Consider the following 22,005-nt stretch of genomic DNA (forward strand, 5'->3'; position numbering starts at 1 on the left):
TAAGCTACTCCCTTCTGCCATATTTCACTAAATCTAACACAGAAGCCGTTAGAGGTGCTGATATTTTTAGGAACAAAAGGGGCCCCTAAATCAAATTCTGCTCCAGGCCTCATGCAGCCTTGGACCGGCTTTAGTAGCTCTTCCATTTCGTGTCTGTTGAGTTTTTAATAAGCGTCACAGAAACTATTTTGGTTGGTCGAGTTTATGGGACGAGTTTCTCAGATCTCCGTGTGGCCGCGTGCATTAACTCTAAGTAAACAACGCATTTGATATGGTTTGATGCATCGTGTAACCGGAAAAATAATACTATCCGGGATAGTAATACTAAGCGGAAGAAAATGGATGGATGGATGAATAAACTTTATGGCCCCAATTTAGCTCCATAGATGTAAAGCATTCATGAAGAAAATGGGGTTTTTTTCTTCCCTTTTCCATCAGTTGACAAGTGAATCTTATGTTGAATTGTTGGTTTTCCGTTTGTTTTTTTTTGAGAGTTCCTTGATATTTTTAGGGAACAAAGATCTTATTTTAAATATATTATTAAAAAGTTTAGTCGAGAAGAGTAGGGAGATATTTCTAGTATCGTCCGGCTTTAAAAAATATAGGGTTTGCAAATATTTGGAAGGTCATATCAAGAAAAAGAATTGGTGAATAATGAAAAGAAAACTGATTGACGAATTAATGGGATGGGTGTCTAATAAACAAATTGATAAAATAATGAATGGATAAATGAGAGAAAAAGGCAATTGAAGCGTGTAAATTAACATAAAAGTGGACGAGTAAAAAAAACAAATAAATTGATGAACAAAACTCACGTTTGAAATATGTTGCACCACTCAAGTTTTGCCACAGTTTGTTTTGTTGCAATATGTTTTATTCAAATTCATATCAAAAAGGGGAGGAATGGCTGGACCGGAGCTGGACACAGGAAAAATCCAAAGGAAAAACGTTTCAAAACAACGTGAACCAGAGTTAAGTTGTACAACAGCAGGCAAGTGGAAGCAGCACCGTTCAGAAAGATGGCAAACTGATCTCGAAGCAGGTGTTTTTACCGAAACCGTTGCATGCTGCTGCGCGGGTCTACAAAGCTAACCTGACTACAAACAAAGGTAGAAAAATAACATCAGGTATTATATTCTATCACAGACAGACGCTGGGTAAAACCAGAACTAGCTAAGCTAATCACATGTACGCAAATTAGCAAAGACAAAAACATGACAGTGCCCCCCAAAAAAACACTAAACCCCCAATCCTGCATTGATTTATTGTTTAGCTCCGGTGAATATTCATGGCTTTTGATAATACTAAGCTAGTTATGGAAAAAATTCCCATTTCTACCTTCGTGGAATCAAGCTAACAATCCCACTAACGTAAAGTTTTGAACATCAGTGTTCTTCGTTTGGCCCAAAAAAAAGAAGAAAAGAAGAAGACATTTTTGGTCTCTTTATTCGGCTTCGGATCAGTTAACCCCTTCACTAATTCGTACCCACATTTTACCACCACTAACAAACTACAGTAGAATCCTAAACGAGAACAGAAAAGTAGCAAGTATCCTTTAAGACGTATTGTTCTGTGACTGAATGTAGATTTACACAGCAGAATTTGTCTTTCTTGGTTGAAGTAGGAATCTTCTTTCTGCCAGCTGACCCTGCAGTGCGCAGCAACAACGTGGAAATGAGTAGCGCTGTGTTACACTACCCTCATAATCTTTAATATGACTGGGGATCGGCTACCAAACTATGTGGTGGAAAAGAGAAAGGTCTTCAGATCATCTGTTGCGTAAACTAGTACAAAAGGTTTCCAGTCAGGGGTTCGACGAATGGCTGCTAAAAAACGTCACATGGCTTCATTTTGTGCCTGAAAACACCTAAAAACAAAAAAGAGCGTCCAGAAGGACGATATTGTGAATGCGAGAAATAATCAGCAGCTGTTATCACATTTACAGCTCAAGTTAGCAGAGTTTCCTTAGACAGGCTTCCTATTTGTTTTCTACTTCAAAACTCCAAACTTCTCAAGTCTCAAATGAACATTGGAGTACAAAATATTTCCCAATATTTGAGTTGTATTTTCTGAACCATTGTGACACTATACAATGCTGAAGTTTGATTCTGATTTGGCAGCATGGTAAAGGGATATTTCTTGCTTTTCCTGAGATCTGAATACATTTAGATCAGCTATATTTTAGAATCTTGTCAAATTTGGACTATCCTAAATGCAGAGGCGTTGTTTGTGATCTACGATACATTCACTGCCTTTTAAGATTCTGAAATTTTAAATACTGTTTAGGAAACTTGCTTAGTGGACTTCACTTCTTCCATTTACAGTAGAGGAAATAATGGGTGCAAGAAGGAAATGCACACATTTCACTGTAAAAAAAAAAAAAAACAGCCAAAAAAAGCTTCTCCAGATGGAACATATTCTCCCAGACTACAGCAGCAATATTTTCACAATAGTCTCTGTTGATGTCAGTCAGCTTTTCTTGGAATGAGGCTCAGAAATGTGGCCGTACAATTTTTGATTGAACTGATGGATTTTTATTCAGTTTCTGATGCCCAAAACTGGTAACCATTTCCTGTTTTTCCTGACGCCTCCTCACCACATGAACCTCTGTGTGGTCAGGGTCAAGGGCCAGGAGAAGCTCTTGGTGAGAAACAGGTAAATGGTGGCGACGTTCACGACCGTGTACAGCAGGAACTCGCCGACTAGCCGTGAAAAGGGTGAGAGAGGCATGTGGAGACGGTACATCAGGTACGGGATGATGAAGTACCTGAACTCCAGGAGCTCCTGGGGAATTGTGGCTAAGACGAGACAGGTCAGGTAGGCCAGGCTCATGAAGAAAGAGCGGGACTTTAAGGTCTCCAGGAAGTTCCACCCGGTGAAAATGTAAACCGGGACGAGCAGGAAGCGGACCAGCTTGTGCCTCTGGTAGATGTTTTTCCAGATGTAGAAGGGGAAATGGCGGTTATCAGCCAGGAGGTACTTGTGGACGTAAGTGAATTTCCAAACCAGAAACAAGGAGACAATGGTGAGAAAAGAGAAGAACACAGGATGCTTCTTCAGGGCGTTGCTGAAGCGGAGAGTTCGGTGGAGGCACAGCGACACCGGGAGAGAGAACAAGTAGGTGAAGCAGAAAAAGTAAAAGACCTGAGGGAAGTGGAAGCAGGCTTGGTGGCTCTGCCTGTCACCCACCACTATCCCTTCGTTCAACAACATGAACAGCAGGAAACCCGCTGCCACCACGGCGTAAGGCCAGGTCACTTGTATCACCGCCTTCACGGTTTCAGGCGAGGTGAAGAAATCCAACGAGAACGTAATCACTTTCTTCACTCCTAGAGACGAAAGTGGCACCCGGACGGTGGAGAGTCTCTCGTCCTTCTTCTTCGCGTACTCCACCCTCCAGACGTCGTCCATCTTGGCAGCCACCACGGCGCCGGCGCAAAACGCCACCCAGACGATGTTGGTCTGGCGGAAGAGCACGGCGCAGACGCCGAGCAGCGCCGAGGCCTTGTGGCAGCCGTACAGTGTCATGAGGTACGCAAAGAGGATGAAGAAGGTGGATCCGGCGTCGGTGTAGTAGAGGAAGGTAAAGAAGTAAAGCACGGGGAAGGTGGACAGAGACACTGTGCAGAGGATTCGCCGAAGCATCAACCGTGTCTGAAGAAGAGGTAACATGGCATTAGAGGAAAAAATGGCAACCTTTCCCTTCCCCCTCCTTCCCTCATTGTGGTGAGGCAGCCTTACCTTGTCCCTGTGGTGCAGCTTGCTCATGAGCAGGTACAGCAGGTAGAAGTTCCCGCAGTTAAAGAGCACGTTGGTGAAGCGCAGCATGGCCGTGGAACACGCCATGCTACCCGTCAATTTGGCGAGCCACGCCATCGGCTTAATGATGCCCACTGAGACGAGGTAGAGGCCAGGGAGGGTGGTGATCATGGGGTCCCACTGACGACACCGGAGACGAACATCATCAGCATCATAGATCTCGCAATTCAAGGAGCTTTCTTTTAAATCATCATCTGGTTCTGGCTGTCCTAAACTTATGTCGCCTCCTTGAGGGAGCCCCATGCAGTTAACAGCAAAATTATTTAACCAACCGCTTTGAAGCAGTTGGCTATGACTTATGAGTTTTAGGGCCGGACTAAGACAAAAAAAAAAAAAATACATGTAAATACGAGAAAAAGTTGTATTACGAGAAAAAAGTCTTACGAGAATTAAATCGTAATATTACTCGAATAAAGTTGTACAAGAGTAAGTTAAAAAGAATATTACAAAGTAGAAACAATATTAGAATAAACTAATTTTACCAGAATAAGTTATAATAGTACGGATTAGCCGTATGTCATTATAAGTCGTAATAATACAAGAATAAGCTCATATTACTAGAACAGTCAAAATGATATTATGAGAATAAAGTTGCAATAACAAGAAAAACGTCATATGACAATAAGGTCGAAATAATACAAGAACAAACTGATAGCATTACCAGAATAATGTCACAAAATTAGAGTCCTGAAGTCATTTTGTGATGGCTTCTAAACAAAGAATGAATTGATCTTGTGAAGTTTTATTTTGGTATTGGTTTTAAATGCTGGTGTGTTAATCTTTTAATAAATCAGCATCAACTTAGTAGTACTTTAAAACAATTGTCCAACGACTGAGTCTACTTCAAGAAAAAAAAAGGACCACAGAGTATACGAGCTGGTCACATCAACTTTTGTTTTTAACAACTTTTTTCTTCTAAATTTCTTACTTTTCTTCTGGTAAAATTGTGTCTTTATTCTGTTAATATTATGACTTTACATTTGTAATATAACTTTTTTGGAATTACTTCATATAGAAAAAAAACAAAACAGTCTGGCCCTACTGCTCCATCGTAGTTGCCGGTCCTATCTGTTCTTCCATATAGAATCCATTTTATTAGTAATATTTGCTGCTTTCATCGATTTTAAGTAGTAATAACAAAAATACATTTTGGAACATCCTAGTCAAAGGTTGGACTTAAATCCAATCTGGATGCTGTAGCGTGACCTTTAACAGGCTGGCAATGCCTAAAAACACTACAGTGTGGTTGAATAAAAACAATTCTGCAAATAAGAAAGGTCAAACAATGATTGCCAGCTATTGGAAATGCTTCAAGACAGATTTTGCGACCAACCAGATATTATATGTAAGGGGCAGTGACTTGATGATGATGATGATGATGATGATATGACCAGCTGTATTTCCCTTAAGCTGTAGTTTGCATTTCCTGGCATAAATATGTAGATGTGACTAAATAGATTAAAAAAAAAAAACGTGTGTGGGGTGTTGTGCTGGACAGATATAAACGGTGTTTAAAACTATATATCTCAGCAAACACCACAACACACCGTCTAGTTCAGAAGCCCTTAACTGTCGAGATGACACGGTGTTCCCATTGACTCCCATTGGGGGTGACGGTTTTAAACCGTTAAAGCGTATTTCACGCTGCTTTATCCCGCCCCCTTGTGGTCATCTTAAGAAACAAAGTCTTGCATCGTGCTCTGCCCTGGGAAATCCTCCATTTAAAATATCCAGAGGGGGGCGTGGCAGCTAGATGTTTATTAAAACAGGATATTTTCTTTGTCGCACACATGGCGCTTTTGGGAATCTGAATTTACTCGTGAGCTCATGATATGAGGTTTAAAAAGATTTAGCACATGTGAGCTCAGTTCACAACCTCTGCTAATGCCTTTATACATGTCTGCTATTGAGATTTAAGCCTCCACAAGCTGTCATGTTATTCTGGTCAAATAATAAAAAGCCCTGCTGTTGGTTCTAGCCTTAATCCGTTACACAGTGATGGACCCATCCACAAACGGACGGTTACCTCTTTGAATTTCCCCACGCAGTATCTCTGAGCCTGCGGGACGTGGAAGATCTCGTCCATGTAGGGATCCCGCTGTACCCTCGTCATTTTGGAGAACAGCAGGCAAGACACCAAGAAGTTGACGCTGCATAGAGCTGAGAATATGTAGCTCTCGATTTTCTCCATGTCACTGTTTTACAACGACACACGACTAAACAGTCAATTTGGTCAAACACTAACTATTAGACTCGTGTATACAGCGCATAGCGACCGCACTCTTGGATTAAAGCTGATACATTCCCCAAATTCAGAGAGAAAATGGCTGAAATTGACACAAAAATAAAGAAAAACCGAGGAGTTTGGATTTCCAACAGCTGGATATCCGCCTTAGAATCGACCTCGGGTGGAAACACTTTTACAACCAGAGGTTCCTACTACCTTGCGCTTAGCTCAACGTCGACGCCACATTGTGAGTGGATACAGTGCTATTTTACGTAAAATTAGAGTGGTATAACTTCAGCATAAACCAACGTAAAAAGTAATTATTCAAAGACTGACTAAAGTAAAAGTAAAATAACATTTGGTATAAACGCTATACCATCTGGCTAACTTGTAAAAATTACGAATGCTATCGCATAGATACAAATAAATAAATCTGTGTGAAAATTATGGGAAAATAAAATGTATAACAAAAACAAAATCACAAGTTCAGACAAAGCAAAAAGTTTCAAATCCATTTTTTTTTCTTTGATAATAAAGCTTTGTAAACCACTACAGTATCTCTATTTGAACAATGTAAAGTAATAGTGATATTTATAGTCAGTATGTCAATTTTGGTTTGAAAAAAAAAAACTTCATTCAGTGCAAAAAATTGTTCTCAATTTATTGAATACAGAATATTCTTATTCAACTAGAAGAACATATTTTTCAGTAAAACTATTCCTGTATATGTTTTTTTAAAAGGTAACATAATTCTACAATATCTGCAATATTTTGTTTCTTTTATTCATTTATTGTCTTTGCCACATACATCTGCAAAAACTGTTACATTATAACACCAATAAATACATACAAAATATTTAGAAAGGCATACATGTCCAATTCAATTCAAAATTAGGTAACATGCAGTTTAAATAACGTAACTAAATGGAATGCAGTGGCTATGGTTGGGATGCATTTTAAGGACACTGAATTTCTGTTGCTTTGAGATATTTATTTGAAAACTGTGCTCATTTTTATCGAAATGATTTAAAATAATCTCTACTAAAATAATCACATTTTTATTTTTATTTTTATTCCGGCGACACTCGTGTTTCTTTATTCATGTAACCACTCACAATATGGCGGACGAGCTCACCAGTCGTTACTACATGGCATTAACATTAAGCAAGTGCGGCGTCTACTACACGTTTGTAGTACCACACACTTAAAATACACAGTTATATAAAAATATCAATACGCATTTTATGTTGTATAATTTATTGTTGACTTTACTAAATATGTTTATGCAATATATTTCATAGGTGTGTTCTGCTCACGATATTTTGTTCCGAGCTGTGTTACTGTATTATGGTTCCCCCTTCATGTGTCTAACGTAAAGAAGCGTAGTGCCTTTTCGGTAAGCAGATAAAAAATTGTTCAATTCGTGCACATATATGAATTTTCAGCATGAAACTTACGCAAACACTGGAGCTTTACCCCAACACCAGGGTGACGCAGATGCTTTTTAAAAGCGTGAAAAATGCAGCAGAACTGAGACAGAAAGCGGTGGAGGGAAAAATAAACGGTGCCCTCATCAACCCGACAATTGTGAGCCACTTTTATATTGTTGTTGTTTTTAATTCTGTCAATATATTCAACTTATGCTATTTGAAAAAGTATTACTGTCTCGTCTTTGTTCATACGTAAGGGTCTGGGACGTAAAATCCAACTTTGTGTGCATTTACAGCTGGTGGATCCTTTCCAAGTGCTCGTGGCTGCCAATAAAGCTTTTCATCTACACTCCATTGGAAACATGAAGACCAGAAGTCTCAACTCGGAAATAATTTTCAGCTTGTCACCGACAAACAATGTGCGTACGTTTTAACTGAAATGTCAAACCACGGAACTTGTTCAAATTTTGTCACGTCTCAACCCCATATACCAATACAATTCAATAGAAGTTTATGGACCAACACGTTGCACATTGTTGTAAAAGTGGTCTGTAAACCATCAGTTGATTACACTGTTTAGTTGTAATGAAATGCAACAAAATCTGTTAGATCGTTTTTCAGTCTTTGTTTAACGTCTTTATCGATGCAGATCTCAGAGGCCTTCAAAAGATTTGGGCTCTCCGACAAAGACGACTCGGTCCTAGTGGTGATTGTTCACGGCAAAGACGAGCTGCAGGCCGTGGCGGACATCACGGCCATGGTGGACGGTCAGCAGCTTCCAGTGGATCAGGTTTCCTCACTGTCAGACTTGGAAAAGATCAGAAAGGTAATTATCTAATATATATGGATCTCAGCGTATTTTAACGAGAGGTCCAACAGAACCACAGTGCTGGTTCTGTTGGACCTCAGTGCAGCTTTCGACACTGTTGACCACGACATTTTACTGAATCGACTGGAGACTTGGGTCGGACTCTCCGGTCCAGTGCTCAACTGGTTTGAATCTTACATAAAGAACAGGGATTTCTTTGTTTCAATCGGAAACTTCTCATCAGAGAGGTCAAAGGTCACATGTGGGRTACCCCAMGGTTCAATCCTAGGACCCCTTCTTTTCAATATTTATATGCTCCCACTGGCTAAGGTTATAACAGGAAATAGGATTAGCTGCCACAATTATGCAGATGATACACAGCTCTACATCACGATGTCACCAGGTGACTCTGATCCCATCCAAGAACAGATCAATGTGTGGATGTGCCAAAACCTTCTCCAGCTGAACAGAAACAAAACTGAAGTTATTATCTTTGGACTCAAAGAGGAGCGAACCACAATCAATGCACAGCTTCAGTTATTACAACTAAAAACCAGCGATCAGGCCCGAAACCTGGGAGTAGTGATGGACTCTGACCTGAACCTTCAGAGCCACATTAAGACAGTCACAAAGTCGGCCTTCTATCACCTGAAGAACATCTCCAGGATTAGAAGACTTATGTCTCAGCACGATCTAGAGAAACTCATCCATGCGTTTATCTTTAGCCGCATTGATTACTGCAACAGCGTCTTCACAGGTCTGACTAATAAATCAATCAAACAGCTGCAGCTGATCCAGAACGCTGCTGCTCTCACTAAAACCAGAAGATGGAGCACATAACACCAGTTTTAAAGTCCCTACACTGGCCCCCTGTAGCTCAGAGAATAAACTTTAAAATACTGTTGTTAGTTTATAAATCACTGAACGGTTTAGCACCACAATACCTTAAAGATCTGTTATTGTTGTACCAACCGTCTAGACCCCTCAGATCTTCTGGTTCTGGTCTGCTCTGCATCCCCAGAACCAGAACCAAACGAGGAGAAGCAGCATTCTGCAGCTTCTATGCACCACAGATTTGGAACAAACTTCCAGAAAACTATAAAACTGCTGAAACACTGGGTGCTTTTAAATCTCAACTCAAAACCCACCTGTTTAGAGTTGCTTATGGCTAAATTAGGGTTAGAGTGCGGGTTTTGATGTCTTCCATGTTTTTATGTCTTTAATGTTTTTAATTTCTTTTTATTTCTTTTCTACGTTTTAATGATGTAAAGCACCCCGGAAAACGTCCCAGTTAAATGACGTTTAACTAAAGTTCTACGGGGTTTAGAGTCCCAGTTGACGGCGTTTCAACTAAAAACCAAGAGGTTGGAGTCCTTGTCAAACGGTGTTTTTGACTAAAGTCCCTGAGGGTTAGAGTCCCAGTTAAACGGTGTTTAACTAAAGTTCTACGGCGTTTAGAGTCCCAGTTGACGGCGTTTCAACTAAAAACCAAGAGGTTGGAGTCCTTGTCAAACGGTGTTTTTGACTAAAGTCCCTGAGGGTTAGAATCCCAGTTAAACGATGTTTAACTGAAGTCCTAAAGTGGTGCGGGTTTTAATGTTTTTATTTTTTATTTATTTTTTTAATCTCTTTCTCACTGTTTATTTAATGTCGCATGCTGTTTTTATTTTAATTATGTAAAGCACTTTTAAATGCCTTGCTGCTGAAATGTGCTATACAAATAAAATTTGATTGATTGATTGACCAATTGGATTTAGAGCATAAATCGGAACATGTCTGTCAAATGAATTACGTTTACAGCTATGAATGCTTTATATACACACTTAAAAGGTGCATAAGTAGTATTTTGGCTCTTTTAATGATGCATTAATCACAAATTGGATGCACAGTCTTGGATTTATTGTGCGTAATGCTAGCCTCGAGATTGTACCTTTGTCAGAGCAGCTCTTGCTTATTATTTTAGCCGGAAAATGCTACAGTATGTCCTGAACGTATTTGCTCCTTTTTGTCTCCGTTACAGCTGTACAAAGTCACGCCTCGGGAGGAGACATGCGGCAGTCTGCTAGATGCAGTCGTGTGTAGAATGGCCATAAAAGACGTCATGTAGCTCTTGAAGACACAAGAGCAACACGTGATTGAAAATCTGTTCTTTTCATCTCAAAAATGTATTTAGGATTATTTTAATATTTTTAATACAGTTTATGACTGTGTTCTCTCCTGGGTTCAGTAAATTATGTCACAGTTCACTAGTTTTTATTCAGTACTTGAGCCTGTTTTCTGGAACCAGTTTGGGGGGAAATTAAAATAGAAAATCATAAGAATTTATGCTTTCTAGTCTTTCTTTCCTCTTTTTGAACTGTTTTGAGATTACAGTCATGTGTTACATTTGGTTGAAACTTTTTAACATCCCTTAAGAATATTTATTTTCCTTTCATGTTTATTTGACAAGTACATTTTGATGTTTGTAATGATATATAGCTCAACGTGACTCACTTTCGATGTACAAAAAGAAAAATGAATCTATCTTTACTTACTTACATCTGTCTATTTTTTTTTTCTCCACTGCTTCCATATTTAAAGGTTATAGCTGCCGGATCACGCACACCAATTGAGCCGGCTCTCTTACATTTCCGAAAGCCAAATAAAGTTAAAAAAAATTCAGAAATTGTAGATTTATTTTGAATCTTGCATTTATAGACTTTGTATTCGGCAACAGAATTACTCCACAAAGGCTAAAAACTACTGTCTTTGTATTTTGAACTTGCTTGAAGCCCGAATGTCTAGAAAAATCTCTTTATTTTTTCCAGTTTCAGTGGCTTTCAAATGGTCTTTGACTAGTGATTTGTGCTGGTACTCAGTAAAAAGTCATTTCATTAACAATGTAATAACTTTAACCAAGCTAATTTAGTCATTGACTACATCTGTTATAAATGTATGGTGCTGGTTTTCAGTGTTAGTTCCAAGAAAAAATGTGAAGGAACGCTTTCAGATTTATCCAAAATCACATCGGAGCGTTTTAGTCTGGAAAGTTGGCCAGCTCGTCTTTCCCGACGTTCCCTCCGCTGAGGATGCACACGACGGTCTTCCCCTCCAGGTCGGGTATCTTGTCGTTGACGAGCGCGGCGAAGGCAGCGGAACCCGACGGCTCGACCACCAACCCGGCTCGGTAGAGGGCGGAGACGGCCGCCTTGATCTCATCGTCGCTCACCAGGACGATCTGATCCACGTAGAGCTGACACAGGTCAAAGGGTAGCCGGCCTGTGGAGCAGAGCAGCGCCGCAGTTACGGCATCACATCGAACGCATCGTCTGGCGACTGGCTCAAGGTTTCTACCTAGTCTAGAGTTGGATCTTAGTGTTTTCCTGGTCTGGTTAGAGACATGGAAGGAGAAAATAGGAAGATGGAAAAATGTTTGCATTTCCAGCTTTGATCTTTATCCAGTCATCTAAATAATGTCTGTCTTTCTGCTGTTCCTGATTTATTTTTCCTTTCCTCCTTTTGTAGTTTTCTACTTCATTTTGTCCGTCCATCTGTCCACCATTGCATTACTTTTCCTTCATTCTTCGGTCTTGCTTTTTGTTCTTTCACTACTTTCCTCCTTTCCCTTTTTGTGTCTTTCCTTCTTTTTGTTCCTCCCACCCTTGTCTCCTTCATCCTTGTTCCTTCCTTCTTTTGCTGTATCAGTTGTTTATTCCTTTTCTTGTGTTTGTTCTTTCCTTATGTCATTTGCATGTTTCTCTTTTCTTTCTTCATTTCATTTCTTTCTCCCTTCTACATTCCATTTCCCTTCTTCCATATCTTATTTCCTTCCTTCCTTTTCTGTTTTTTTTCTGTTGATTTTCTTTTTTTCTCTCTTGTATTTTTCTATTTTCTCTCAACTTCCTTTTATCTCTCTTTCTTTCTTCCTTCTGTCTTTTTTACTTCCTCGTGTGCCAGTTCCTCCTTTGTTTTGTTTTTTATTTTTACTCTTGTGTCCTTCCTTCTCTCCTGTAGTACTTCCTCCTTTGCTTCCAGTCTTTTCTCCCTTTTTATTTATCCACCCACCCGATAATGAGGCTAAACAATTGGTAAAATCTGGAAAAGTCTAGAGTTTTACATGAGAAATATATTTGAACCCTACTGGTTGGACCAAATTTTATTTAGGAGTCTTGAACTAAAGTGGGGCTGAATATACATGCGCGCTCCACCGATCAGAGGCTTCATGGATTAAAAACCATGGATTTTATTTCAAGGTATCTAGTTCAATGGGGTTAAGAAAGAATGCACTACTTTAGGTTGACTAGAAAATAAAATCTCTTTAAAATGCCAGAAGTTTTTGGGTGTAAAATGGCTAAACTTGATAAGTCCATGTGATGTGAATACCTTTGGAAAGGGTAACGTTTTCACAATCAGTAGCTACATGCTAGCATAGAGGAGGACGAACCTGCAGAAGGAGGTGCAAGGCCAGAGGCGATGCTGTGTGTATCCATCCACACCGGCTTCTTCTCAATAAAGCTTTGGTACATCGTACAAGCTGGTGGAAAACACACACACACGCACACACTTGGTATAATCAAGCTCTACGCTGATGATCTGTTTCCACATTTGGGCGGCTGTTTTTAAGCTTCACCTCCTTCTGGTTCCACACCATAGACCCTGGTTGTGTCGCACCCCGAGAGCTTGATGGCAGCAGCAACCCCGGCGAGCAGGCCGCCCCCACCGCAGCACACCACCACCACGTCCGGGTCCGGCACCGCCTCCAGCACCTCCAGGCCCAGGCTGCGCACGCACAGATTCTCATTTTAGGAATGAGAATCTGTTGAAAACCATTTCCTTCCACCTCGCCTGTGTTTGCCACTCTGTGAAATGTTCTTGCTAAATTGAAATAAATGTAGAGGGTTAGGGGGGAAAAAAATGTCAAGGTTTTGTTAGGAGAACCTGGCGTGTCCGGCTATTAGATCCAGGTCGTTGTAGGAGTGCAAGAAGGTCATGTTGTCCTCCTGAATGCACCGGTTCACCGCACTCATCAGAGAGGAGGTGGGAACTCGTTCTACTTCCACCCCAAAAGTCTGAGGAGTAAAATCAGAAATAGATCCCTTTACAATCTTTATAACGGTCAGGTATGATGGAACATTTCATTTATCTTTGTTTTTCAGTCTGACCTGGATAAGGGTGGCCCTGGACTCAGGGGCTGTTTCTGGCATAACCACCTTCCCCTTGGAGCCGTAGTGTTTTGAGGCGTAGGCGAAGGACTTCCCGTAGTTCCCCGCTGACATGGTAACAAAATGGCCACCGCTCGGTCTTCTGGAGAACTGATTGGCCACTCCTCTGATTTTAAAGGACCCTGTCAATCAGAAACAAGGAATAGCAAGGTGGGGTTTATACATGTGGGATCAAGAGAGTGCAGCTCCCCCACTGACCAGTTTTCTGCATGTTTTCCAGCTTGATGTGGACGTTGCAGCTGACGCTCAATGGCAGCGTGGTCTGGCACCAGGGGATTATGGGGGTGTTGATGACACCCAGGGGGCTACTCCTCACCGTCTCCCTGGCTTCTCTCAGTAGATCCAGGGTGACGGCGTCTGTAGACACGTCATTCATCTGCAGAACCAACAAAAACATGTGTAACGTACTTTAAAAAATTCAACCTGGTATTATTTAACCTTACCCATTTACTTTTCCTTTAAAAGACGAAGTACAAATAATTTGAATGAATGGAAAATATATGACATCTGTGTCTTGAAAAAGTATTCAGTGTATTAATTGTATTGCTGCTCTCCCATAAAGGCTTTTGTATAACATAATTATATGATTTTATCTGTATCATTGTACTGCATTTGAAGTTATCTTACATTTTATGACAGATATTTTGAGGTTTTTAGTATTTTTATTTCTGTGTTAGTAATTGGCCGTGTATTATATATTATTTTTCCTTTTATTTTTATTTCCTCACATTTATCCTCGATAAATGATTTTATTGGTCTATTTTTATTTTATTTACTTTGACCATTTCCAGGGTGGGATGTACTTAGTGTTATGCTTGATTGCATGGAAAGTGCAAATAAACCCTGGTTGACTGATACATTATAAACTTATTTGTGAAAAAATGTTGCAAATATAAAAAACTTATTGTTCTGGATACTTTCAAACAATGAATCCAAGACAGAAATTGATTTACAGATCTCACTTTGAAAAGTAAGACACCTAACATAAGCAAATACTTTGCACAATAAGGTCGGCCTACTTTACACTTACCTTATTGCTAATATTAGTTGCTATTTCGTTCTGCAAACGATATGTCTCGAGGTAAGTATGGACGTTGGACGGTGTTTGTTTTTCTTTTTTTTTCTCCCCCGGTCCCTGTTGTGCCTGTTCTGACCGGAACTAAGAAGTCGGACGTAATTTTGCGAGGGACCTGAACATGTTGAAAGGCGTTAGCTCGCATTTTTATAGTTACCCAAGTTTTAAATGAATAAAGTTGTAAATATAAAGTATTATATTTGTAGGAAACGACATGGGGCTTGTAAGACACGTCGTGTGCGCCATGTCGGGTGGAGTTGACAGCTCTGTGGCAGCTCTACTATTAAAGAGAAGAGGTGAGACATTCTTGGGAAACTAAACTGTTTAAAACACCACCTCAGTTACCCCAAAGTAGCCGTGTGTTTGTTTCCTGGCTGCAAACTCAGCAGAAATTCGTCTGTTGTTGATAAATGTGCTTCTTAAAGTGCTGACAGTTGTGGGTCTCTGCCACTCGAAGGCTACAATGTGACCGGGGTGTTCATGAAGAATTGGGACTCCCTGGATGAGAGTGGAGTCTGCAGCACAGAGAGGGATTGTGACGACGCCTACAGAGTGTGCCAGACTCTGGACATCCCCTTCCACCAGGTGTCCTATGTCAAAGAATACTGGCACGACGTATTTAGGTACTCCACTTGTCATTAAATGAAACCATTTGCAGCTAATGCGACCTATGTTCCTGAGTTACAGTTGTCCCCAATGTATTTGCAGCAACCTGCTGAAGGAATACGAAAAGGGCAGGACGCCAAACCCCGATATACTCTGCAACAAACACATCAAATTCAACCATTTCCACAAGTACGCCATCCACACTTTAGGTATGTATGCTTTTAGAATAACATATTCATGAATCTTTATGGCTTCTAACATGTGTCTGCTGTCAAATAAGTGAGCAGCATATCAAAAACCGGCATAAAAACCTGCTAATTTCTAGAATACAGGCTTTCAGTTACAAAAGGCCTATATTCTATTAAAACTTCAACTAGGGAGATAATAAGGTGTATTATTTCTAAACCACTATTACGTGCTCTTACTTACATAATCACAAGTAAAATTAAGATGTTAATAAGACTCATTATTTGAAAGTCCAGTTTATTTGTTTTGAGCTTTGTTTTTTAGTTTTTTATTTTGTTTAATTTATATTTTCACCGTGGTGGCGGTGTAAATGCTTAATAATAACTAAAAGTGTTATCTTGTTTGTATTAAGCCAATGCAGTTTTTGGCAATGTTAGATCATTTTTATTCTATATATAGAGTCCTAATATCCTGCTGAAATACCCAGTGAGGATCCATTTTCTCCTTACTGATCCAATAGGTTTTCACAAAGACCTTGTTCTGATTGGCTGAAAACCTGCATCATTTGCTTTTGCGCGCAAACTGGTGCGCTTTGCTTTTGTTTCAGGTGCTGACGCCATGGCAACAGGTCATTACGCTAGGACATCCCAGGAAGATGAGGAAGTTTTCCAGCAGTCGCACACGACCCGACCCACCACACTGTTCAGGGATCGATTCGAGATCAGAAATCGTAAGCGTTCGGCTCCGTTTTTAGTCCAACCCGTCTTTCTTTCCAGCACATTTGTTCTTATCCAACGCGCTGTAACTCTCCTGTAATCTTTTTGTTTTGTTTTGTTTTTCCTCTCCTGGTTTTCTTCCCTTCAGCCGTGAAGCTGTGCAAAGGAGCCGACCTGGCCAAAGACCAGACCTTCTTCCTCAGCCAGATTTCGCAGGACGCCTTACGGCAAACCCTCTTCCCACTCGCCGGACTCACCAAGGAGTTTGTGAAAAAGATGGCTGCTGAAGCAGGGTTTCACCACGTGTTAAGAAAGAAAGAGGTAGAAGAAAAAAAAGACGTGTCCAATAAGTCATTGAGCTCTACTTGTTACACTCAGTCTGAACCTTAAGACCTCTATTCTTACAGAGCATGGGCATTTGCTTCATTGGAGAGAGACATTTTGAAAACTTCATTTTAGAGGTGAGATGCAGGCCTTTTTTTCTTCCTTTGTTTTGTTCTCTGTCTCTGATTTCTAACATCTGTTTGGTGAAAAAGTGATAATCTGCCACAGTTTTGTTCTGCCTGTCAGTATCTGGAGCCTAAACCTGGGAACTTTGTGTCTATTGAGGACGGGGCTGTGAAAGGAACGCATAAAGGTCTGATTATCATAGTCATTATTGCAAAGCCTTTGGTTTAAAAATGTCTTAGTGTTCTTGTCTCCTGCTTGTGGTTCTTCTACAGGTTGGTTTACACTGACCCTCGGCCAGAGGGCGAAGATAGGTGGCCAGAAGGATGCCTGGTTTGTGGTCGATAAAGACATTGTCACCGGCGATGTGTTTGTGGTGAGAACATCTTTTTTTTTTTTTTCCACCTCAGTTTTAAGGAATTGTACTCAGATTTTATGTGATGGCCCTGCAGCTGGATGATATGGCTGAAAAATGTATCACAATATAAGTGTTTTGTTGCTAGGTGACCCAAATAGTGAATAAGTTGGATGACGCTGCCAGCATTTCTTTGCTAGACGTGAGAGGTTGAGAAGCTAAAGTCTTTCCTCTCTCTACATCCCCCAGAATGCCATGCGTTTCTGTATCAGTATTCAGTGAAATTATTGAATATCCTATTAAATGTATTGCCTATTGATTTTGATCAATCACAATGTATATACTTATTGATTTATTATCCAGCCCTAGTTAGACCAAAACGAAACGGTACAAAATCATTGTAAACTTTTATAAAGATAAATCTATATGCCAGGGTATGTAGTTTGGTAAGGTATTTCTTACCAAATGGAAGCAGCTGATTGGTGTCTCCAAATCTCAAATAATGCTTAAACTAAATCGACCCAAAATCCCAAATTAATTTGTTTTCTAACCATACAGCCAGGCAGAGATTTAAAGAGGAGTGGCAAAAGCAAATGAGGTGGATTAGCAGTTATATTTATGTTATCGGCCACAACAGCAGTATTAATGTTGGCCAAAATGTTCATATTGGTGCATCGCCACAAAAACGCCTATTAAGCCCCTCCTGTTTCAGGCTCCGACCACCAATCACCCGGCTCTCTTCCGTGACACGGTGCGGACCGACCGCTTCCACTGGATCGCCTCGGACCCGCCCGCGGAGCTGGTCAGGACCCAGATGATGGATTGCCACTTCCGCTTCATCCACCAGATGGCGCTCAGTGAGTCTGGCCGCCTGAGCAACAGAAGGTGACGGCAAAGCGACGCAGATTCACTCTGAACTTTTCTTGCCCTGTAGTTCCCTGCACCGTGACTCTGAACATGGACGGTTCGGTGTGGATTTCTCTCTCTCAGCTGGCCAGAGCGCTGACGCCCGGACAGGTATCGAGTCCAAGACGTTCCCCCCACCAGTGTTGATTTTATGAGGATAGGTCTTTAACTCCAGTCGCTGCCTCTGTCCCTCCCTCAGTTTGCAGTTCTCTACAAAGGCGATGAATGCCTGGGCAGCGGCAAGATCATCCAGCTGGGGCCCAGCGAATTCACGCTGCAGAAGGGACGCGAAAGGCTAGTGGCGAGCCGACAGCAGAACGACGAGCCGATCCCCGATCCAGCCGGCTGAGATCAGAGATCAGCGCTCCGAGTGCGGCCATCTTGGATCTGCATGTCTGGTACATTAGGCAGCACAAGGAAATGATTATAGTGATTTTACTCAACCTTTCGGTCTCAACTGTGTTTATTATACAAGGATAAAACAGTCGGAGGAAAAGGTTAAGTTTTGCTGCTAGGTGCTTTGATAAATCTTCTGTATCCTAACATCAAAATGGAGACTTTATTGTAATAAGATGGTTTACAGAGGAAAAATAATAGATTTCTAGACCATACGCTACTACTGACTTCTAAAAGCACACAGACGGTCCAGTTTATATTTATTCTGAAACTGTATAATCTTGTGTAAATGTATTAAAACTGTGTAAAGTTATTTTTATAAAAGAATCAAGAAGGAACCACGACTCAAAACAGTGAGGTTTTGCAAATTATTCGCCGATGGAAAAAGTCCAGCATTTTCACATGGGAGACCAGCCGTGTCGAAGGGCAGCAAAGCACGGCGGTGGCTTAGTGATGCTGGTGGGCCGCGACGCCTCCTCCGGATCTGGAGGGCGATATGGATCCCATCCTGGGACGGAACGTCACGTCGTCAGAGTCTGGGAAGATGAGATCAAAGTTAGAGATGGTAGGTTGCAGCCGTTTTGTTTGGTGGGAGCACTGCACCACTAATAAAGCACAGCGATGGTGGAGTGGCGATATGAGATTTTTAAATTTTTTTAATTCACAGGACCTCGGTGCCTTTCGGTCACTGAGTTGATTATGAACTCCTCTATATGCTGTTGTATAATGTGATGTGTAATGTGTGTTATGTGACTTGAAATAGGTCGTAAAGCAGAGCAACTATCTGAAACAAATCCAGAACAAAAAGCCATAAACCTTAAAAAAAAAAAAATTAAACCAAAATGTAATGAGAAAGGGAGGATCGGACAGAAAATGATCGCTTCAACGTATTATCTGTGGACGTGTTTTAAAATAATTAAAACTTGGGGTGTACTTAGTTTTTCCATCGCTAGGTTCTCCTTTTTTGTCCTCATCTCTTTGGTGCCAAGTGAAACGGTGGAATCCGTTTCATACTAACTGTAGATTTTAAAGTGAGAAACAGATCAGGATGTTTGCATTAAATGTTCTGATACATTTGAACTGTAATCTTCTGTCCTTTTTGGCTCTAATATAAGTTTTTGGCGTTTTAGAAAAACTTCCAGTTAATCGGCATGTGACTGTTTTGAGTTGTGATCTGCTCACTTTTCTGGAATGTCACAGATGTAACAAACGGAACTCATAAAAATGACTCAATAAAACTGAATGTTTAACTGAATGTTCCTGCTTGGAATCAACTGTCCCCCCTCCCCCTTCTACTTTTTGCTCGCATTAATCTATCAAACCACAAGGGGAGGGAGGGCTATGACACAAGATTCCCAACTGAAACCTTTAGTTTGACAAGAACGCATTCTATTTTAATGCAATTTTAGAGATTTTTTTCTATTATTAATCCGTCAGTCAAGAAAACAAAAAACAAAGACACTTTATAAAAATGCAGAAATCGAATAAAACAATAATTATACGTTTTCATTATTTTAAAATGTGATCCTGGTTTTACTTGGGTGCAGAGCCAGGAGGGAATTGTGTAAAAATATAAACATTAATGATTAAACCAGCGGTGCCAGTCCTTTTCTCTTTTAATATAATACACATTTTTATAACTAGATAAAAATGTATGCATATAAGCCCGTCTCGCCAGGGGCATCATTGACCGCTTTCACCCCATGATGGCGCCATTGATCCTCTTTTCTTGTCACGGGAAGTTGTCAGTTATATTTTAGGATTTATTTGTAACACCAGTGTGGATAAAATGTGCCCCTAACACGGCAACAGACAATAAATTAAAATAAAAAGGCTAAATTGTGAGTTTTAACATAACTTGCATATCTTTGTCATCTCTTTTGTGGTTGAAATTATTAAATCTATATTTTTTCCAACATGATAATCAGTTTTTTTTTAAAAATAAAATGTTCATGTTTTGATACATTTCTAAGTGTGATTACAACAATATTGTAAATTTTAAGACAAAGCAGAACTTCTAAAAAAATAAAATTTTCAGTAATTTTTAACTTCTAGTGTCAGATCAAATTAAACAGAATGCCCATTATTGACAAATTTAGCATAATCACAACTATGTATTCCAGTGATATAGCAACCACGGTAGGTTTATGTTGTATAAAACTTTTAATAAGAATTCTGAAGTGTCAAACTTACCATTTAGAAGTTAGCAAAGCAAATTAAAAAGTGATACAATTCTTAATAAACTTGACTATTATTACTGCTCTTATATTTCTCAGTTATTACAAAACACCTAAACGTTTAAAGTATAATAAATTAGATTAAACTATAAATTTAAAGCAGCATCATTCCTAATGAAACTCATTAGCATTATGATTACAAATATTGTATTTATCAATTCCCTAAAATCTTTAGCGATGTAAAATATTTTTCACATTTGAAATGTAGAAACTGAAGTGATTTGAAGTTACTGACCAGACTTTGTCTGATCTGCTCCAATCTTGCGCCTGTTGTAATGTAATTTATCCAATTATACAGGAAGCAGTCATTTGTGTTTCTTCAGTTTGGTTTGCAAATGTTGGATTGTAAACTCCAGCAGTATCCACACTGCAGTCTATATTTATTGTCAGTGAACATTTGTGAGTGAAGACTATATACATCACCGGCAAGTCTCTTTAAACCTGAACTGACACTATAAACTTCTGAGAAATATTTTCAGTGAGAATTTAAGTGCTGCTTGGTTCGCTTATGTTTCCAGCCGGCTTTGTGGCTCAGTAGACAGATACAATCCCGAACTGCACTCTGAAAACTTCTTAATTATGATACTTTTTCACTTTTATATCAGCATAAAACTTCTGCAAAAGTCGCGAACGGAAGACGCGGCGCACAGGATTTCTTTTTTTTTTTTTAAACAATGCTCTTGTGCTCATTGGTCATCCTGCCAGTGGCAAATCTCCATTAGAAAAAGAAAAGACCCCCCTGGGAAACGCGTCCCTGAAGGGGAACGCAGCAGGTTTATGGAAATAAGTTGAGGAGGAAGAGGAGGGGAAGTAGGGGAGGAGGTAGTGGAGGAGGAGATCCACGGAGCCATTTTGTACTCATTTTAAACTCAGTGTGGTTTCACGCAGCCGCCGCGCGCTCTGGATACGCTGACACCATGGATACCGAGCGCCTTTTCCTGCGTTAAAACTCCACAATGAGGGATAAAAGTAAAATGCGGTGTTGGGAGAGTTAATCCATCACTGGAGCGCTTTCTGTGAACCTGACTGGGATCTGGCAGGTATCCGGGCATGGAGCCGGCGATGTGTTGGATTTGGATCTGTGTCCTGCTCGCGGTGCCGCTTGCGGGATGTTTGGAGATGCACCTTTCGGAGACTTTACAGCCCGGGAGCGTTTTGGCAAACCTGTCTCTGGGACCTGGTTGGACGTACAACATTGACAGGACTTTATCGCCCAACTTCATCCAGACGCTTTTCCAAGTTGGGAAGCGCAGCGGGGTGATCCGCCTGTCCCGCAGGATTCAGTGCGCGCACACGCCAAGGAACCCAGCGCCTGTTTATTTCAGAGCAGGTTCCTCGACGTCCGGGGACGCGACTCTGACGCATTTTAACGTGTTTGTCCACGGACAGAACTGTTTTATTAAGTATAAGAGAAAGTCCGAGCCGGACATTCACATTGAACACGTTTTGAAAGTGAAGTCAGCTTCCTGTTTACTCGCAGGTAAATTGTTATTGAATGTAAAGAAACTTTTGCCGGCATCCACGCAAAGTATAACCCTTTTAAATACGAAATGTGTTGGAAATGACTTTGTTGCGGCGTTCATGCATGGGGATGTG

The 22,005-nt window shown here is 40.4% G+C and overlaps 5 protein-coding genes across 7 annotated transcripts in view; 3 read left to right on the top strand and 2 right to left on the bottom strand.

The window, feature by feature from the left end:
* Window positions 1-852: 852 nt before the first annotated feature.
* alg10 (ALG10 alpha-1,2-mannosyltransferase) lies at window positions 853-6,234 on the bottom strand. Its single transcript, XM_008401167.2, has 3 exons — window positions 5,846-6,234; window positions 3,742-3,939; window positions 853-3,654 (listed from the first exon to the last, which is right to left on the bottom strand). The coding sequence occupies exons 1-3, from the start codon at window positions 6,008-6,010 to the stop codon at window positions 2,593-2,595; spliced, it is 1,425 nt and encodes a 474-aa protein (XP_008399389.1). The 5' UTR covers window positions 6,011-6,234; the 3' UTR covers window positions 853-2,592.
* Window positions 6,235-7,157: 923 nt separating this feature from the next.
* Window positions 7,158-10,821, top strand: tprkb (Tp53rk binding protein). The gene is made up of 4 exons (XM_008401166.2): window positions 7,158-7,633; window positions 7,773-7,895; window positions 8,126-8,302; window positions 10,305-10,821. Exons 1-4 carry the CDS (start codon window positions 7,493-7,495, stop codon window positions 10,389-10,391), a joined length of 528 nt encoding a protein of 175 aa, XP_008399388.1. The 5' UTR covers window positions 7,158-7,492; the 3' UTR covers window positions 10,392-10,821.
* A 123-nt stretch (window positions 10,822-10,944) lies between these two features.
* srr (serine racemase) lies at window positions 10,945-14,618 on the bottom strand. 2 transcript variants are annotated; one of them, XM_008401163.2, is made up of 7 exons: window positions 14,516-14,618; window positions 13,684-13,861; window positions 13,426-13,607; window positions 13,202-13,332; window positions 12,894-13,042; window positions 12,708-12,797; window positions 10,945-11,542 (listed from the first exon to the last, which is right to left on the bottom strand). In XM_008401163.2, exons 2-7 carry the CDS (start codon window positions 13,859-13,861, stop codon window positions 11,301-11,303), a joined length of 972 nt encoding a protein of 323 aa, XP_008399385.1. In that variant the 5' UTR covers window positions 14,516-14,618; the 3' UTR covers window positions 10,945-11,300. The 2 variants fall into 2 exon arrangements, with proteins under 2 accessions (XP_008399385.1, XP_017158376.1); XM_017302887.1 differs by lacking the exon at window positions 14,516-14,618 and having other exon boundaries at window positions 13,684-13,882.
* A 61-nt stretch (window positions 14,619-14,679) lies between these two features.
* Window positions 14,680-18,361, top strand: trmu (tRNA 5-methylaminomethyl-2-thiouridylate methyltransferase). Of its 2 annotated transcripts, none has more exons than XM_008401164.2 (11): window positions 14,680-14,856; window positions 15,018-15,183; window positions 15,269-15,375; window positions 15,960-16,082; window positions 16,217-16,389; window positions 16,476-16,529; window positions 16,639-16,705; window positions 16,791-16,891; window positions 17,583-17,727; window positions 17,805-17,887; window positions 17,976-18,361. In XM_008401164.2, the coding sequence occupies exons 1-11, from the start codon at window positions 14,775-14,777 to the stop codon at window positions 18,123-18,125; spliced, it is 1,251 nt and encodes a 416-aa protein (XP_008399386.1). In that variant the 5' UTR covers window positions 14,680-14,774; the 3' UTR covers window positions 18,126-18,361. The 2 variants fall into 2 exon arrangements, with proteins under 2 accessions (XP_008399386.1, XP_008399387.1); XM_008401165.2 differs by having other exon boundaries at window positions 14,764-14,856; window positions 14,986-15,183.
* Window positions 18,362-18,531: 170 nt separating this feature from the next.
* Window positions 18,532-22,005, top strand: part of celsr1a (cadherin EGF LAG seven-pass G-type receptor 1a) — an 86,604-nt gene continuing 83,130 nt past the window's right edge. The window contains exon 1 of the mRNA XM_008401160.2: window positions 18,532-18,737. Coding sequence (XP_008399382.2) covers window positions 18,551-18,737 — 187 coding nt within the window. The 5' untranslated portion in view covers window positions 18,532-18,550. The remainder of the gene's footprint in view (window positions 18,738-22,005) is intronic.

Source organism: Poecilia reticulata, linkage group LG23 (assembly GCF_000633615.1).
Source record: "Poecilia reticulata strain Guanapo linkage group LG23, Guppy_female_1.0+MT, whole genome shotgun sequence".
Classification (NCBI taxonomy): domain Eukaryota; kingdom Metazoa; phylum Chordata; class Actinopteri; order Cyprinodontiformes; family Poeciliidae; genus Poecilia; species Poecilia reticulata.